Source organism: Hemitrygon akajei, chromosome 23 (genome assembly GCF_048418815.1).
Source record: "Hemitrygon akajei chromosome 23, sHemAka1.3, whole genome shotgun sequence".
NCBI classification, from domain to species: Eukaryota; Metazoa; Chordata; class Chondrichthyes; order Myliobatiformes; family Dasyatidae; genus Hemitrygon; species Hemitrygon akajei.
Genome location: NC_133146.1, coordinates 15483046 through 15502898, shown reverse-complemented (window position 1 = coordinate 15502898; position 19853 = coordinate 15483046). Strand labels below are relative to the sequence as shown.

The 19853-nt window shown below is 46.0% G+C and overlaps 1 protein-coding gene across 1 annotated transcript in view; it reads left to right on the top strand.

The window, feature by feature from the left end:
• Nucleotides 1-19853, top strand: part of LOC140715191 (zinc finger matrin-type protein 4) — a 329424-nt gene that overhangs the window by 17487 nt on the left and 292084 nt on the right. The window contains exon 3 of the mRNA XM_073027030.1: nt 2371-2463. Within this exon, the coding sequence (XP_072883131.1) occupies nt 2371-2463 (93 nt within the window). The remainder of the gene's footprint in view (nt 1-2370; nt 2464-19853) is intronic.

The window sequence follows — 19853 nt, the reverse complement described above, 5'->3', positions numbered from 1 at the left end:
CCCCCCCCCGCCCATACCAGCCAGTGATGTAGCCTGTCTGAACGCTCTCCATGGCACAGTATAGAAGTTATACAAAGATGTCCCTTTAGAACAAAAGTAAGGAGGAATTCCTTTAGCCAGACACTGGTGAATCTGTGGAATTCATTGCCACAGACAGTAGCAGAGGCCAGGCCATAGTGAATATAGTGGATTCCAGTTAACTGGGCCAACAGTTAATTGGGGTGGCCACTTATATGCGACAATTCTTAAAGGACATAAAACTAATCGAGAATATAGCTGGGATTCCCTTTGTTTATTTGGGACACTTTGCATTTAACTGAGGCAGGAGACTGTTGCCAAACAGTTTCTAACTAGCATCAGTCTTGTGGACTTGTGTGGCTGTTAGACACTACATCATGCTTGGAGTGAACAGTATTTAAGTAGCTTCAGTTGCCTGTGTTTGTGTTCAAAAAGCAGTGCCTTTTTTTTGTCACTGATAGTGAGAAATAAGCAGCAAGGCAATTCAGAATGGTTTTGCTCTCTGCTGCTTCAAGCTTTGAAGCTTGGAGATGCCTGAACCAGCAGGGAGTGAAACTGAAATGATTTCACTACTGCAACAAGTTAGGAACTATGAAGAATTTGAAGGTATCGGCAATCATCTTGAATGTTACAAGGAAAATGAACATTTGGAGATACAATTGTTGACAGTATTGTATGAAGGCAGTCCATATCTGCGCTGATTTTGTTTATTTACAGTGTACAACATACACTGGATGAATTCCTTCATCGATAACTATTAGTAACTAATGAACAGTTTTATAGTAGAACCATAGAAAGAAGTTTTATAGTAGAAGCACAGAAACAGGCCTTCTGGCCCTTTTTGGCCGTGCCGAACCATTTTTCTGCCTAGTCCCACTGGCCTGCACCTGGGCCATATCCCGCCATACACCTCTCATCCATGTACCTGTCCAAGTTTTTCTTAGATGTTAAAAGTGAGCCCGCATTCACCACTTCATCTGGCAGCTCATTCCACACTCCCACCACTCTGTGTGTGAAGAAGCCCCCCCCCCCCCCCAATGTTCCCTTTAAACTTTTCCCCCTTCACCCTTAACCCATGTCCTCTGGTTTTTTTCTCCCCTAGCCTCAGTGGAAAAAGCCTGCTTGCATTCATTCTGTCTATACCCATCATAATTTTATACACCTCTATCAAATCTCCCCTCATTCTTCTACGCTCCAGGGAATAAAGTCCTTACCTATTCAACCTTTCTCTGTAACTCAGTTTCTCAAGTTCCGACAACATCCTTGTAAACCTTCTCTTCACTCTTTCAACCTTATTAATATCCTTCCTGTAATTTGGTAACCAAAACTGCACACAGTACTCCAAATTTGGCCTCACCAATGTCTTATACAACCTCAGCATAACATTCCAACTCTTATACTCAATACTTTGATTTGTAAAGGCCACTCGTATTAATATTCTAATTTGTTACTTATGTAAATACTCAATTTGTTACTCAGTTAAACGGTACTTTGTCTTTACACATTTTTAACTATTTCCGTGAAACTTTGGCTAATCGGGGCAGCTGATTAATTGTGCCAAAATGTGTGAGTGTGTCCCAATTAATTGAAATCTACTGTATTTAAAGCAGAAGTTAAAAGATGCTTGATTAGTCGGGGGTCAAAGATTGTGGGGAGAAAGCAAGATAAAGGGGTTGAGAGAGATAATAAATCAGCCACGATTGAATGGCAGCCCAGGCTCGATGGCTAATTCTGCTCCTCTGCATTATGGTCTTATATTTAACCATGCCACAGTGTACTGCTGGAGGGAATCGCAAGAAACAGACAGCTTTTCCAGTCTTTCTCTCTCTCTCGACCGATGTCCTTATCTCCATCTTGACAGCAGCTTTTAGCGCTAGCCATGACCCAGCCTAGAGAAGATTGCCCCCTTGCACAAAGAGATTGCCCCTTCTCATAACCTTTTTACCTCTTGCAACCTTTGGCCTGGACACACACGACATAAAATAGAGACAGCAGATACGTGTGGTGGAAACCATTCTTCACCAGTGTATAATAAAGGATGTGTATTCAAAATCGAGATGAAGCATTGAGTATGTGGGAAAACTGGCCATAACCATATTTCAAGCTGACATCATTTTGTCTTTCACATTTTAGTATGTACCCAGGAGAAATCAGATTTGACTCTTTCCTTACAAATTCCAATACTAATACTTATAAAATGTCGCCGAGATGCTAACTCTGGAAAGGATAAAACTTCGGAATATCCAGCCTGGTTCTTTCATCAAAGGCCTGACTCTGTGCTCTGGAACTGAGAGGTGACTGTATGTACCAAAGTTTTGATCCTAACCCTTTCTACCCCTTTTATTCGCTCAGAGCAAGAAACACGCCAACAAGGTTCGCCTGTACTACATGCTACATCCTGAAGATGGAGGGCCCCCGTCCAAAAAACTACGACCAGACAACCCAGTAAGTAACCACCTTAACATATCCATTGCCATTTAGTAGAGATATCACAGCGTTTCCCTCCCTCACCTCTACTTAATATAACAAACACCCAGTTTCACCCTGGAGGGTGTAGAGGATAATGCTAGGGCCTGAGGAGGCTCAGAGGTGGTGAGGAGGGGATTGTTGTGTCCGTAATACTTGAGTTAAATTATTTGAATAAGCATTCCTTGGTGTTTATGTAATTCATTACGGATATATGTAAGAAATATGTGAATCACGTGTCTTGATGTTGCCATGTTATACTTGCGTGCCTCGCTTAATGTAAAAACGGACTAAGACCAGCATCTCTCGGCTCCCTTGCAACTGGTTTTTTTTTGATTTGGAGTTACAAGTCATAACAAGGATGTTTCCTCTTGTGGGAGAACTTCAGAATCAGAGTTAAAATCAGGTTTAATATCATCGGCATATGTTGTGAAATTTGTTATTTTGTGGCAGCAGTACTGTGCAATACGTAATACTGTATTAGAGAGAAAAAGCTGTGAATTACAGTTAAGTATAACATAGTTAAATAAGTAGTGCAAGAATAAAAATTTTAAAAAGTAGTGTTGTAGGGTTCATGAGTTCAATGTCCACTCAGAAAGCGGATGGCAGAGGGGAAGAAGCAGTTCCTGAATCATTGAGTGTGTGCCTTCAGGCTTCTGTACCTCCTTCCTGATGGTAGCAATGAGAACAAGGCATGACCTGGGTGATGGGGGTCCTTAATGGTGGGCGCTGCCTTTTTGAGGCATTGCTCCATGAAGACGTGCTGGATACTACAAAAGCCAGTGCCCATGATGGAGCTGGCTAAGTTTGCAACTCTCTGCAGCTTACTTTGATCCTATGCAGTAGCCCCCTTTCCCTACTGATACTCAAACTCCTAATAAAATAACAGGTCACTGTTGAACAAGAAGAGGTCAGGGAGTTTGAATGTTTGATCTTGGCCAGTAACTTTGTGCCAATGAAGGGTCTTGACTTGGAACATCGATATTTACTTTCAGCCCATCAATACCCCCACTCCACCACAGCAATGCTGCCCAACCCATTGAGTTTCCCAGCGCTTTCTCTGATGCTCAAGGTTCCAGCATCTGCATTCTCCTCTGTCTCCAAGTCTTTGGAACCGTCTTCCCGGAAGGGTGATAGAAATAGAGCATTAGGATGTCTTAAGGCAGAGGGAGATATATTCCTGACAAATCAGGGACTGAAAGATGACAGGGGTGGGAGGGAAAGTGGAGTGAGGTGTAAAAATCAGCCATGATCTTATTGAACACTAGGTGAAGGGGTTCTGCTTGGTGTTATTTAATGCTGCAAATAGTCATACAAGCTCCGAGCTTGCCTTGTATTCAGTTCTGATTGCCCCGTTACAGGATGGATATGGAAGCTTCGGAGAGGGTGCAGAAGAGGTTCACGTGGATGCTGCCTGGATTCGAGGGTGTGAACTATAAGGAAAGTCTGAGCAAACTTAAGTTGCCCTCTCTGGAGTGGCAGAGTCTGAGGGGAGACCTGAGAGAAGACTAGGAGATGATGAGAAGCCCAGATAGACAGTTGGTTCTTTAAAGTTTTTGTAGCTGGGGGGAGGGAGTAAGTGGGGATAAGCTCCCACTACCTGTTAAACGCCCCCAGTGGCGTGCGTATGAAATAATCTCAGGCTACAAGTCCATCTCCTGGGCCTTCACATGTAGCTTAGATACTAAGCCTGGTGGAACCATTTCTAATGACAGGAGAAGAAGCAAAGGAAGGTTACTGGCACATTAAATCCAGTTGCTCCGGGAAGACGATCATCAGCCACATTCCACAGCTCATCTAGGAGATGGAAGAGTCTGATCTCAAACCTCCGCTGCCTTGCAGCTATGCCTACCCAAGGGGAAAACTTTGGGGAGTAGATCCTGAGGAAGAATCAGGAGCTGGAGCCCCTGAGGCAGTCCTACATTGAGTTCAGCGCTGAATGTCTATTCGTGTGACGCCAGTGGTGCCAAACTATATCGGGTTCTGGTGTTCCTTTGGATTTATCAGCTGAGTGGAGAGTTGAGACTGCTGCATGGGCAACAGTTTCTCTCCATATCACACTGCCCTGGCCTGTGTATCGCTTAGACAGCTGGGATGCAACATCCATGGTTGACCCCAACCAATGGAGGGCCTCAAAGATAGGCAGTCAGAATCTTTATCTCAGGGTTGAAATGTCCAATACCAGGCACAGGGCAGTAGAGTAGCAATTGGCGTAATGACTTACAGCACCAGTGACCTTGGTTTGATTCCAGCCACTGTCTGTAAGGAGTTTGTACATTCTTCCCGAGACTGCATGGCTTTCCCTTCAGCACTCTGGTTTCCTCCCACATTCCAAAGCATGTGAGTGGGTGGGTTAATTGGCTGATGTGTCATGTTCCCCGCCCCCCGTGTGTGGGAGAGTGGTGGACTTGGGGGAGGGGAATAGAGTTGATGGGAATGTGGGGGAAATGGGTTAGGATAGGATGAGTGCGAGTCGATGGTTGATGAGGCAGTACATATTCAGAGGGCCGAAGGGCCTGTTCCTGTGTTGTGTTTATCAGTGATTCTTTCTAATAGACATCGAAAGACTCACAGCCCTTAGAGAGAAAAGTAAACATCGCTTTGTCTCTGGGTTTAAAGGGGCAAACCTTAATTGTTAAATAGGGACCCCTGGTTCCAGATTGTCCGACAAGAACAATCACCCTGGCAGGACCACCACAATAGAGCAGCACACACAGAGAGAAAAACAAAATCAAGGTTCAAAGTAAAATTAATTATCAGGGTAGATACATGTCACCACATACAATCCTGAGATTCTTCTTCTATGGTCATGCTTAGCAACAGTAACTGTAAACAGGATCTGTAAACTGTGCAAATGCAGATAATGACCTTAGATTCCCAGTCTCTGGGCGATGGGTTCCTGACTAGTTCAACTGTCTTCAGTTACCGGACTGTGTTTATTCTTGATGTTTGACTGGTCTTAGGCAATAACTGGTTGGATCAGAGGAGAAATGAAAAGAAATAAGGAGCTTGCAATATTAATTTCACAGTATTACACCGAGTACTGTGTTCTCTGGCTGGTGGAGAAACACTTTGTATTCTATCTGGGTAGCCTCCAACCTTATGGCATGGATATCAATTACTCTAACTTCTGGTAATTTCCCCCCTCCTTTCTCCTTCTCTCTTTTTCCATTCCCCATTCTGGTTCCACCCCTTCTCTTGTCCTCAACTGCCCACCACCTCCCTTTGGTTCTCCTCCTCCTTCTCTCTCTTCTATGGTCTACTGTCCTCTCCTGTCAGATTACTTCTTCTTCAGCCCTTTGCCTTTTCCACCTATCATCTCCCAGTTTCTTACTTCATAACCCCTCCCCCATCCATTCACCTTTCCCCTCACCTGTCTCACCTATCACCTGCAAGCTTGCTCCCCACCGTCTCTCCCCACCTTCTTATTCTGGCTTCTTCACCATTCCTTCCCAGTCCTAAACAAGGGTCTCATCCCAAAACAACAACCGTTTATTCCCCTCCATAGATGCTGCCTGAACTGCTGAGTTCCTCCAGCATGTTGCTCAGGGTTATGTCATAAATGTGGTATGGAAAGATTAAATGACCGGTAACTCCTATACAGCAAGATCCCACATACAGTAGTGTGATATAAATTGGATCATCTGTGGATGGGACTGGGATAGGATTCCTTTCCATCAGCATTAAACCCCTTTATAATAAGTGCTGTAAGGTTTCACTACTAATGTGTAATGTTTCACTACTAAAGTAATGGTTTCTCTGTAGCAGCAATGTTTGGGTTATGGCTGGAGATAACAGGGGCTTTGGAATGTGGGCTACCCAATGAGAGGCATGTTGTGGGTCTGGGAGCAGGGATTTTCGCGGTCTTTTGTCGGGGAGAGATGAAGAGAGAGGACGTGAATGGAGAGAGTTGGTAGACCACTGAACAGAGTGGACTTGGAATGAGGGTCCGAGGGTTGGCTACACTCGGAGGAGGTCAACAGGGAGCAAATGAAAAGAACCATTAGACTGTTTCATGAGAATGGGCCCTTTTCTTTGTTTTCTTTACTAACCATATAGTCAAATTAAGAATTATAAAGCTCAATTGTTTAATCACATATTGGCGCATGGCCAAGTGGTTAAGGCGTTGGACTAGTGATCTGAAGGTCGTGAGTTCGAGCCCCACCTGAGGCAGCGTGTTGTGTCCTTGAACAAGGTACTTAACCACACATTGCTCCAGTCCACCCAGCTGAAAATGGGTACCAGCAAAATGTTGGGGGTTAACCTCGCGATAGACTGGCGTCCTATCCGGGGGGGGAGGGAGTCTCGTACTCTCAGTCGCTTCACACCACGGAAATCGGCATAAGCACCGGCCTGATGACTCAGGACATGAGGCTCAGGACAGACTTTAACTTTTAATGAAGCATTTAGGCCCATAATAATTCCCGGAGTGTTTCTGTAATTCCCCACGCACCCACCACATCCATTTAATCCCCACTGTCAAATGCAGCTCTGCTGCTGCAAATCTAAACCCAGCACCCCCCCAGTCTGTGTGTACAGTGTTAGACTGATGTTCTTTGTGACACAAGGCTAAGGCTGAGGCTGACCCAGCCTGCAGACACAAAGCCCTGGCCTGACAGAACTCCTCCCTTCAAAAGTAGGGCAGTCTCCGCAGGGGAGACATGAGCAGAATATGATTTGATATCTGAATGGCGGCGTGTCTTCTGAGACGACCATAAGACTGTGGAGTGGTGTGGCCTCCTTGTCCGCTGTGAGAGAATACTGCTCCCAGCAGTAACACGCATCCATTCATCTTATTAATATTTCCTTTTCATTTGGAATGTTGATGCTGTGTCCTCCTAGAGGGAAAGATGAGAGATTAGCTTTATTTGTCACACATACATTAAAACATGCAGTGAAATACAACCAACTCAGTCCGAATACGTGCTGGGGAGCAGCCTGGAAGTGTCACCGTGCTTCCGGCGCCAGCATAGCATGCCCACAACTTACCAACCCTGACCCGCACATGTGGGAGGAAACCAGAGCACCGGGAGGAAACCCACCGGGAGAAGATGCAAACTCCATGCAGCAGCGCTGGGAATTGAACCACCGGATCGCTGGCGTTGAAAAGCACTGAGCTGACCGCTACTCTACGTGCGCTGCTCAAAGTGGAGCACGTGAGGTGTGTGTGTGTGTGTGTGTGTGTGTCTGTGTGTGTGTGTGTGTCTGTGTGTGTGTGTGTGCGTGTGTGTGTGTGTGTGTGTGTGTGTGTATGTGTGTGTGTGTCTGTGTGTGTGTGTATGTGTGTGTGTGTGTGTGTGTGTGTCTGTGTGTGTGTGTGTGTGTGTGTGTGTGTGTGTGTGTGTGTGTGTGTGTGTGTGTGTGTGTGTGTGTGCAGTCAGAACTGGGTGAGTATAAGCGTCTCTGTAATGCATGAGCGGACGTGCGTGTCCCTCAGCATCTCTGTTTGTGGGTTGATAACGTACAGCCTGGGTATCAATGCGCAATGTGTGAGTTTATTTATTTATTCCCATACTGTGCAGAGTATCACTGCCCAGTAATCCCCCGATATATTCCAAGCCAAATCACAGGACAATTTACAACGACAGATTAACCAACCGACCGGTACGTTTTTGGAAAGTGGGAGGAAACCGGATCACCCGGAGGAAACCTACGCAGTCACGTGAAGAACGGGCAAACTCCTTAAGGTGGAAGTGGGAGTTGATCCCGGGTCTCTGGTACTGCAAAGCGTTGTCACGGCACCTCAGTAGAGATCATTAAGAGCACCAAATTTCTTGGTATCCACCTGGCAGAGAATCTCACCTGGTCCCGCAACACCAGCTCCACAACAAAGAAAGCCCAGCAGCGTCTCTACTTTCTCCGAAGGCTGAGGAAAGTCCATCTCCCACCCCCCCATCTTCATCACATTCTACAGGGGGTGTATTGAGAGCATCCTGAACAGCTGCATCACTGTCTGGTTCAGAAATTGCACCAACTCGGATTGCAAGACCCTGCAGCGGATAGTGAGGTCAGCTGAGAAGATCATTGGGTTCTCTCTTCCCGCCATTACGGACATTTACACTACACGCTGCATCCGCAAAGCAAACAGCATTATGAAGGACCCCACGCACCCCTCATACAAACTCTTCTCCCTCCTGCTGTCTGGGAAAAGGCACCGAAGCATTTAGGCTCTCACGACCAGACTATGTAATAGTTTCTTCCCCCAAGCTATCAGACTCCTCAATACCCAGAGCCTGGACTGACACCTTACTGCCCTATTGTCCTGTTTATCATTTATTGTAATGCCTGCACTGTTTTGTGCACTTTATGCAGTCCTGGGTAGGGCTGTACTCTAGTGTAGTTTTTTTTCTGTGTTGCTTTTTTTACATAGTTCAGTCTAGTTTTTGTACTGTGTCATGTAACACCATGGTCCTGAAAAAACGTTGTCTCATTTTTACTATGCACTGTACCAGCAGTTATGGTCGAAATGACAATGGAAGTGACTTGACTTGACTTGACTTGTGCGCACCACTTCGTCATCAACCGTGCTGCCCTGTGTGTTGATGCAGGATGTAGTTGGTAGCTGGTTTATTATTAATCAATAGTTAATCATTGTCATTTATAGGGTAAGGGTTAGGGTTTGGGTGGGTGGGGGGTGGGAGGGGGTTTGTTTTGCTGTTGTTGTATGCTGGCAGCGTGTTTATGGACCCGCTATCTTGGCGTGGGAAGTGCATCAACACTTGCAGTCTGCCCCCCCCCCCAGCCCATTCTCAGTCTGCCCTGATTGTTAACACAAGTGGCATGTTTCACTTTTGGTTTTGAGTACTAAATCTAATTTATTATTGTCACAGGTACACAGATACAGAGAACCCCTTTTGTTTGTGCTTCTTTCATAGAGAATTACATCAAGTTAGTATCAAAATGCAGCTTAGAGTGTTACATCACAGAGACAGTGCAGTGCAGACAATAAGGTGCAAGGGCCACGATGAGGTAGATTTGTGTGAAGCTAGTGGAAGACAGCTACCATTCTCTAATACAGCACGATGGCATAGCGGTCAGTGTAACGCTTTTAACAGCACCAGCAACCCAGGTTCAATTCCCACCGCTGTCTGTAAGGAGTTTGCAAGTTCTCACTGAGCATGAGTTTCCTCTGAGAGCTCTGCTTTCCTCCCACGTTCCAAAGATGTATGAGTTAAGGTTAGAAAGTTGTGGGCGTGCTATGTTGTTGCTGGAAGAGTGGTGGCACTTCCAGCACATCATGGAGTGTGTTCGTCATTCACACTAAACAACACATTTCTCTGTACTCTCAGTGGCCTCTTCATTAGGTACAACTGCACCTCTGGCCATTAATGTAAGTATCTAATCAGCCAATTATGTGGCAGCAACTCAGTGCATAAAAGCATGCCGACATGGTCAAATGGTTCAGTTGTTCAGAACAAACATCAGAATGGGAAGAAATGTGATTAAAGTGACTTTGATCGTAGAATGATTGTTGGTGCCAGACGGGGTGGTCTGAGTATTTCATCAACTCCTGATCTCCTGGGATTCTCAGGACAACACTCTCTGGAGTTTGCAGAGAATAGTCTAAAAAAAAATACTTCAAGTGAGTGACAGTTCTATGGGCAAAAACATCATGTTAATAAGAGAGATCAGAGGAGAATGGCCAGACTGCATCAAGCTGACAGGAAGACGACTGTCACTCAAGTAACACATGTTGCAACAGTGATGTGCAGAAGAGCACCTCTGAACACACAACACGCCAAACATTGAAGAGGGTGAGCTACAGTAGCAGAAGGCCACTTTTTTTCATACAAATGTTACCTAATAAAGTGGCCACTGAGTGTATGTTTTGAAGTTCCATTGCACATATGAAAATAAAGCTAATCATCTCAAGTGATTTGATTTTATAGGGAATCTACAGTACATAGGGAGAGGAATCTCAAGTTTAGTGAATCACTCTCTTAACTCAAACTCAGCAGATTTTGGGTTAACTTTCCATTCCAGAGGCAGGCAGTGAATTCAGACTGGCAGAGTAGTGTGTTCCAAGGGAGTGCTGTTGGGTTAGAGCTGCCAAACATCCAAGGGGACATTGAAGCACAGTCCATTCTGTTCTCAGGCTCAAAGTAATAGAGTGGCTTTCCTCCTGATGTCCTGCCATACGTTAACCCCAAAATCAATCTGAGGGCTTGGGCTATGAGGTGAAAGGATGGTCTGCTTTTCCAGGAGTAAAGGAAACCAATCTTATAGAGTTGGGGTACCCAACCTTCGTTATGCCATGGACCCCTACCATTGACAGAGGGGTCTGTGGACCCCAGATTGAGAACCCCTTTTATAGAGGTTTAGAAAATCACAGGGGGTGTAGATTATACAGATTGTCAGAGCCTCTTTCCCAAGGTAGGGGAGCCTATAACTAGAGGGCACAGGTTCAAAGTGAGAGGGGAAAGATGTAGGAGGGACCTGAGAGATAATTTATTCACACACAGAGGATAGAGGGAGACATTGCGAAGGGAACTGGTAGGGGCATGTGTTTAAAGGCATTGGAGCAAGCAAATGGACAGGAAAAGTCAGCAGGGATATGTTCCAAACTCAGGCAAAGGAGGCTGGCTATACTAATTCGACTTGCTCAGCTTGGACGTGCTGGGCCGAAAGGTTTGCTTCCATGTTGTGTGTGACTCTGTGACTCACAATTAACATCTCTGAGGAAGAGGTGGACATTTCCAAATCTCAGGTGATTTTTTTTGCCTCTTAGAAAGTCGTGAATCTTTGGAACCCTCTTCCTCAAAGGGCAATGGAAGTAGAGATGCCGATTGTCTTTAAGACAGAGTTATAGAGTCATTGAGTCATAGAAGCACTACAGAACAGAGACAGGCCCTTCAGTCCATCTAGTCCATATATGTCAAACTCAAGGTCCGCGGGCCAAATTCGGCCCGCGGTGGAATTATCTTTGGCCCGCGAGATAATATCTAATTACTATTAAAGCTGGCCCCAGTAATCGAAGCGCCTATGGCGTATGATATGGCTAATGCTGAGTTTATTCAGGTACCAGGTTTTCAGGGTTTTTAGTGTCTATTCGGCAGTCTTGCTCGGCAGTCTTCTTCATAAGAAACGGAATTTGTAAAGTGAAACACTTTGTAGTTATAGCAGAGACTGAGACACATGAGAGCAGGCTGAAAAAACGGAGGCAACGAAAGCTGCGTTCGCACGCGTCCGACTGATCTGGCCCGCATGAAGCTGCATTTTGCTCAATCCGGCCTGTGACCTAAAATTAGTTTGACACCTCTGATCTAGTCAATGCCAATCTGTTATTCTGTCTTGCCCCATTGACTCACACCATCCCATCCATGTACATATCCGAATTTCTATAAAAATGTTGCAATTGAACCTACATCCTACACTTCTGCTGGCAGCTCATTCCACACTCGCACTACCCTCTGAGTGAAGAGGTTTCCCTTTACATATTTCACCTTTCACCTTTAACCTATGATCTCTAGTTCTAGTCTCCTCCCATTCCCCCACAGCCTCAGTGGAAAAAGCCTGCTTGCATTTACCCTATCTATACCCCTCATAATTTTGCAGTGAGCGAACGAGACGCGAGGCGAACAATGATCAAACAACGAGTAAAACTTGTAATACCTGTACAGTAGTTGTTACACTGTCTTGTTTAGGGAATAAGGACACTTTGGAGGAGGCTCAGTAATACTAAGGTCAGGAGCTGTGGAGGTTGAGGGCTGAGGATCTTCAAGCGTTGAACGTTGAGACTTCAGAATTGCAGCTCCTCTGGGAACGCTGCTATGGCCTCGGCATTAGCCAATGCTGATTCTCCCATGATCTTTACTTTCTTGAGGCTGTAGCGCTTTACATAGCCAGCCAGCCATTCCTTACTAGCCTTAAACTCTTTGCTCTCGCTCTTCCACGAAGTTCAGCTTCTTTCTGCTTTATTGTGCAAATGCTCGATTCATTCTTACCGACCTTACGGCCCACTTTTCAAAAGACCTAATATTTCTACTTTCTCAGCGAGAGATAGCCTTTGACGAATTACTTTGACCATATAATTGCTTTCTGGAGCCATTTTTTTCACAGGAACAAAGTAGCGAACGAATGAGACACGAGGCGAACAATGCTCGAACAACAAGTTCTGGAAGAACACTTCTGGGTTTTCTTGATTCGCGGTCGGTTGAATTCTCACAAGCAGAACTTGAGGATGATGAGGGCCGATTGTACTTCTGTCAAGTCTCCCTCCCCCCACCCCACTATTCTCCTACACTCCACAGAATAGACATAGGAGCAGAATTAGGCTATTTGGCCCATCGAGTTTACTCGACAGACAAGCATCCACTATTGCAAAACAATCATCCACTACCGGAAGTTCCACCTTTTCTGAAAACTGAGATAGCTAGACTCTCGATATGATAGGGTTAATCATAGGTAGGCAGGAATGCAGAACTGAGGCTGCAATCAGAGGGGCTGTGATCTCATTAAATGATGGAACCAGTTTAAATAATTAACGTATTGCCATTTGTGGGATCCTGTTGCGTGCCAATTGGTTCCCATAGAGAATGCACCACAACAGAGCTTCTCATTGGCTACAAAGCTTGTAAAAAGCTCTGTAGGAATCTTTTAACCATGCTTGTGTTTTCTTTTAAATCTACACCGGAAAGGTGCCTGAGGTAAAACAGACGATAACTGATGCAGGCTGACAGGAATTCTCCAGCCATCCACTGGCCTTTAGTTTCGCCCAGAGAGCTCGTGAAAGGCCACGCAGAAAAATCAATTTATTCCAATGTTCAGCACCTCCCTGCTGCTTCTTTCAGTCTCTGAAACTATCTGCACACAGGGAAAAACAAGTTAATTGAGAATAAAGCCCTTCCAACCTGTCCTACCGAGTGCCATAAATCTCTGGAAATATTCCACTGATTGCAGTTGTTGGTTGAATACTGGCATCTGACTTACATCAGACAAAGGGCAGAACTGTGCCATGTAGGGAGAGGCCATTCAGTCCATCGTTGTCCACAGCACATTTGAGAAGGAGCTCCTGATTACTCCAGGGTGACTATGATCACTTTGCTGAGCATCTGTGCCGTGTCAGGGGGCAAAGTCTCAGAGTACAAGAGTACCCATTTAGGACAAAGACAGTGAGGAATTTCTCCAGCCTGAGGGTGGTGAATCTGTGGAGTTCATTGCTGCAGACAACTGCGGAGGCCAAATCACAGGGTATGTTAAGAGAAGATGTTGATTAGCTCTTGATTAGCAAAGGTTACAGGGAGAAAGCAGAAAAATGGGGTTGAGAGGGAAAATAAATTAGCCATGGTTGAATGCCAGAACCGTCTTGATGGACAGAATGGCCTATTTCTGTTCCTATGTCTTATGGATACACTCTTCATCATCTGCTGCTCAACCTCTGCAATGAACTTCATGCAATATGGACAATAAAGGTGATTACAATTTTCAAATTCAGATTTATTTATCACATACATCAGAACTTACAGTGAAATGCATCATTTGCATCATATGGCCTTATGGTCTAAGTTCTTCAAGGAAGACCAGAAGCATTATGGAAATTCTGATCTCCGTTGCACTCCCCCAGCACTGTATCTCGTTGTCTGTGTCAGGACTTTATTCCTTGGGACAAAGAAGATTGAGAGGAGATTTGATAAAGTATACTAAATTATGAGGGGTATAGATAGGGTAAATGCAAGCAGGCTTTTTCCACTGAAGCAGGATGGGACTATAACTAGAGGTCATGGGTTAAGGGTGAAAGGTGAAAAGCTTAAGGGGAACATGAGGTGAAACTTCTTCACTCAGAGTATCGTGAGAGTGTGGAGTGAGCTGCCAGAGGAAGTGGTGCATGCCAGCTGGAGTCCAATGTTTAAGAGAAGTTTGGACGGGTACATGCATGGTAGGGGTTTGGAGGGCCACGGTCCCAATGCAGGTCGATGGGACTAGGCGGTTTTAATGGTTTGGCGCCGACTAGATAGGCCAAAGAGCCTGTTTCTCTGCTGTACTTGTCTATGACTCGACATTTGATGCTAGTTCCACGTAGATAGGATATTCTTTATGGTGCTTCTACAATGTCACCTTCAGAGAGACGTGATCACTGCACATCTCCAGTGAGCTCCAGAGATCCCCTCCTGTGATACCCGATATTTTTAGAATGCATATGATTAATTTCAGTCTGCCTGGGTCCCATGCACTAAATGATATCCACGCATTATGATTGACTGTCTCCCTGCTGATGCACTTTAATTTGCAGTTGGCACGTGAGCCCAGACTTGCTGAGGCGGGATCGCTGTGCTATACTTCAGTCTGCGCTCCCTCGCCTGCTGCTCTCAGTATTCTGTGCCAACTCTGTGAAGGTCCTCTGAGAGAGCACCCGGGTGTTTCCAGGTGGTGGTCTCCATTGGACTGAAACCACGATGGCATTAGAGTCCTACAGCACACAAACGGGCTCTTCATCCCATCTCATCATGCCACCCCAGATACCCATCCAAGCTGGTCTCGTTTTCCACGTTTCGATCATATCCCTCCTATCCATGTACCTGTTATATTCCCCTCCATAGATGCTGCTTGACCAAACAAATTCTTCCAGCATTTTGTGTGTGTTGCTCAAAGTTTCCAGCATCTTCAGAATCCCTAGTTTTGTGGATCCACTGTGAACCAGCCCTGAAACGATGACATTATTTCTCACAGATGCTGCCTGACCTTCTGAGTTAGAACATAGAACAGCACAGTACAAACCCTTTGGCCCAAAATGTAGTGCCAACCTTTTAACCTACTTTAAAATCCATCCAATCTTTCCCTTCTGCATAGCCCTCTATGCTTCTATAATTCATGTGTCTATCTAATAGTCTCTTACATGTCCCTAATGTATCTGCCTTTACTACCACCCCTGGTGGGGCGTTCCACGCACTAACCACTTTTTGTGTAAAACACTTACTTCTGACATCCCCCCCCCCCATACTTTCCTCCAATCACCTTAAAATTATGCTGTCCCATATTAGACATTGTCGTCCAGAGAAAAGCCTATGACTGTCCACTCTTTCTATGCCTCTTACCATCTAGACGTTTGTGTGTATTGCTCAGAATATCCGGAATCTGAAAAATCTCTTCTTTGTTGCTCCACTGCGAAAGTTCCTGATGTAGGGTCTTGGCCCAAAACATTAACTGTTTACTTCCTCCATAGATGCTGCCTGACCTGCTGAGTTCCTTTACCATTCTACGTGTGTTGTTCATGTACGTATCCAAGCGTCTTGTACTGCTGTGACCACTTTCTCTGACAGCTGGTTCCATATAGCCACCGCCCTCTTTGTGAAGAAGTTGCCTCTCAGATCCCTTTTAAATCTTTCACCTTAACCTATGCCCTTGTGTTTTTAGTTCCCCTACCCTGGCAAAAAGATTGTGTGTTTTCACCCTATCTATGGTCCTTGTGATATTATACCCTTCTCCGTGTCACCTTTCGGTCTCTAGCGCTCCAAGGAATGAAGTCCCAGCCTTCCCAGTAACTTAGTTGTTAGCACAATGCTTTACAGTACGGGTAACCTGGGTTCATTTCCCACTGCTGCCTGTCAGGAGTTTGCACGTTCTCCCCATCACTACGTGGGTTTCCTTCAGGTGCTCCGGTTTTCTCTCACAGTCCAAAGACGTACCAGTTGGTAGGTTAATTGGTCATTGTAAATTGTCCTGTGATTAGACTGGGATTAAATTGGGGGATTGCTGGGAGGCGTGGCTCGAAGGGCTATTCTGTGCTGTACCTCAATCAATCAATCGATCAATAATCATCTTTGCACTCTTTCCAGTTTAATGACACCTTTCCCATAACAGGGTGGCCAATGTGTACACAGTTCTCCAGGGTAACACAGACAAAATGTTGGAGGAACTCGGCAGGTCAGGCAGTTTCCTTGTCGGGTAATGAACAGATATTTTGGACTGGGACCCGTTATCAGGGCTGGAAAGAAAAGGGGGCAGAAGCCAGAATAAGAAGGTGGGGGGCAGGGCAAGGAGTGCAAGATGACAGGTGATAGGTGAGACCAGTTACCTATTAGTAGGAAGGTGGGTGGCTGGGTAGGGGGGATGGACTATAATCTGGGGGGTGATGATGGAGGGTGGGTTGCTGGAGAGGAGGGGTGAACTGATAATCTGGGAGGTGATAGATGATAGGGGGGTGAGTGAGTGGGGAGGGGGGATGGACTGATAATCTGGGAGGTGATAGATAATAGGGGGTGAGTGAGTGGGGAGGGGGGATGGACTGATAATCTGGGAGGTGATAGATGATAGGGGGGTGAGTGAGTGGGGAGGGGGGATGGACTGATAATCTGGGAGGTGATAGATGATAGGGGGTGAGTGTGTGGGGAGGGGGGATGGACTGATAATCTGGGAGGTGATAGATGATAGGGGAGTGGGTGAGTGGGGAGGGGGGATGAACTGATAATCTGGGAGGTGATAGGTGGAAAAGATAAAGGAATGAAGAAGAGGGAACCAATAAGAGAGGACAGTGGGCCATGGCAAAAGGGAAGGAGGAGGGGAACCACAGGGAGGTTATGGGCAGGCGAGGAGAAGAGAAGAGATGAGAGGGTAACCTGAATGGAGAATAGAAAGAGGAGGGGAGAGAAATTACCAGAAGTTAGAGAAATCGATTTTCAAGTCATCAGGCTGGAGGCTACCCAGGCGGAATATGAGGTGTTGCTCTGACAACCTGCATTTGGCCTCATCGTGGCAGCAGAGGAAGTCATGGACCGACATGTCAGTGTAGGGATGCGAAGCTGAACTGAAATGAGTGGCCACTGGGAGATGCTGCCTTTTATGGCGGATAGTGGCTGCTGTCTGAAGGTAATCCCCTGCAGAGGCTGTTCAGAGTGCTGCTGTCCAGTGTAAAAACTGGAATTGGTCTATTATTGTCACATGTACCGAGATACAGTGAGCAACTTAGCTTTCTTTGCTATCCTGACCGATCATTTCAAAACACAGTGTGTTGGGGCAGGACAAGGGAAAGCAATAATGTAGAATATGAGGGACACAGGGGCAACTTTTTCACACAGAGGGTGGTGAGAGCACGAGGAAGTGGTTGTGGCAAAGTTCAGTTCAAAGTACACTTATTATCAAAGTATGTGTCCATTATTCAACCTTGAGATGCGTCTCCTGACAGGCAGTCACAAAACAAGAAACCCAAAAGAGCCCATTTGAAAAAAAAAGGCCAACAAACACTCAATGTGCAGAGAAAGAGGGAAAAAAACTCAAGTTGTGCAAACTGAAAAAGCATTCAGAATGGAAGGGAGGTCGCAGACACAGAGCCCAGAGCATCCAGAGCAGGCCCATATCCTCAGCCTCAAGTGCAGTGGAGTGGAGCAAACGTCGCCAAGTGGTGAGCAGAACCGGCCCGACCCTCGCCTCCGATTCCAACACCCTGCCTTTGCAATGCATCCGGCCCAGCCTTTAAATCGTCCAACCATTGGGTCATTCCTCGCTCTAAGACCCAGGCCCTGTCGCATCAATACACCCTGGGCCTGGACCCCTCTGCCATGTTTTGGCCCGTTCCCAACCTCTCCAAATCAGCCTGGTGCTTACATCGATCAGACCTCATAGGTGCAATAGTATCAGTCAAGAAGCACTCAGAGGGGTACATGGAGGGGAAGGACCTGGAGGGATATGGGATGAACACAGGAAATCAGGACTGGTTGGGAGGTCACTCTGGTTAGCATAGACATGTTGGGCCAAAAGGCAAGTATCTGAGTTCTTTGACTCTGGTATAGTGGTCCAGTTGCAGTTACAAGTGCAATGGACTATGTCGAAGTAGATTCTGAGCTCCTCGTTAACACACAGGAGGTCTATTCAATAGTATAACACTGAGCTAGAAGCTGCCCTTGAGCCTGGTGATACGTGCTTTCAGGTTTTTGTATACTCTGGGGGAGCAGAGAGAATATCCAGGGTGGGTGGGCTTTTTGATTTTTCAGGCAGCTTTACGAGGCGGTGAGAGGTGTAGACAGAGTCCGTGGAGGGGAGGCTACCCTCTGCCACGGATCGAGCTGCGTCCACATCGCCACAGTCCCACTCTCAAAGTGCATCGTTATTCCAGCACTGATGTCTCTTACCTTAATGAGTTCCAAACGCGAGTGAGAAAACATCAGCCTGCTCTAATTCATTAAGTTTAATTTATTAGCAACTTGACCTGAATTCAAATTGGGGATGATCGCTGACCATTATCCGGGATGTGACTGACAGTGTGCTAGCCCCTGGGTCAAGCTCTGGTAAATATAGCCCACTCACTTTGATTAGTGCCTCAATCTGCAGTATGGGGTGGTATCATAGTACAGCAGTTAGTACAGCGCCTTACAATGCCAGCCATCAGTGATCAAAGTTCGATTCCTGCTGTGGTCCGTAAGGAATTTAGATACATAGATAGTTTATTGATCCCAAACGAAATTACAGTGTCACAGTAGCATTACAAGTGCATAGATTTAAATATTAGAAGAGAAGCAGAAAGAATAAAAAAAGTAAGTTACCACAAACAGTCCAACAGGAGGGGTGGGTGGTCATCACCTCCCTGGCTATAGGTTAACTCATTATAGAGCCTAATGGCTGAGGGTAAGTATGACCTCATATAGCGCTCTTTGGAGCAGCACGGTTTTCTTAATCTATTACTAAAAGTGCTCCTCTGTTCAGCCAAGGTGGCATGCAGAGGGTGAGAAACATGGTCCAGAATTGCCAGGATTTTCCGTAGGGTCCTTTGCTCTACCACAGCCGCCAGAATGTCCAGTCCTAAAACAGAGCCAGCCTTTCTAATCAGTTTATTAAGCTTGTTGGCATCACCCATGCTGATGCCATTGCCCCAGCACACCACCGCAGGGAAGATTGTACTGGTGACAACAGACTGGTAGAACATGTGAAGGAGAGGCCTGCATATTCCAAAGGACCTCAATCTCCTCAGGACGTAGAGGCGACTCTGGCCCTTCTTGTACACAGCCTCTGTGTTGGCGCTCCACTCACATCTGTCATCCAGGTGCCCCCCTAGGTACTTGTCGGTCCTCACCACATCCACGTCCTCATCTTCAATAGTAACAGGGAGCAATGCAGACTTAGTCTTCCTAAAGACTAAGTTGTTTATACGTTCTCCACGTGACTGTGTGGGTTTCCTCCAGGTGTCCTGGTTCCCTCCCACGTTCCAAAGACGTACGGGTTAGATTCTTTGACACGTTGCTCGTTTTATCCAGTCTGGTCAGATGCGTCCATGTGAGCTTGCTCACTGAAAGTTGCCACACAGGTTGATGGGATGGTAAAGAAGGTGCTGTGACCTGCTCGCCTTTATTAGTTAAGGCCCTGACTTTAAGAGTCAGAAAGTTACGTTGCAGCTTTATAAAACTCTGGTTAGGTTGCATCTGGAGTATGGCATATATTTTTGG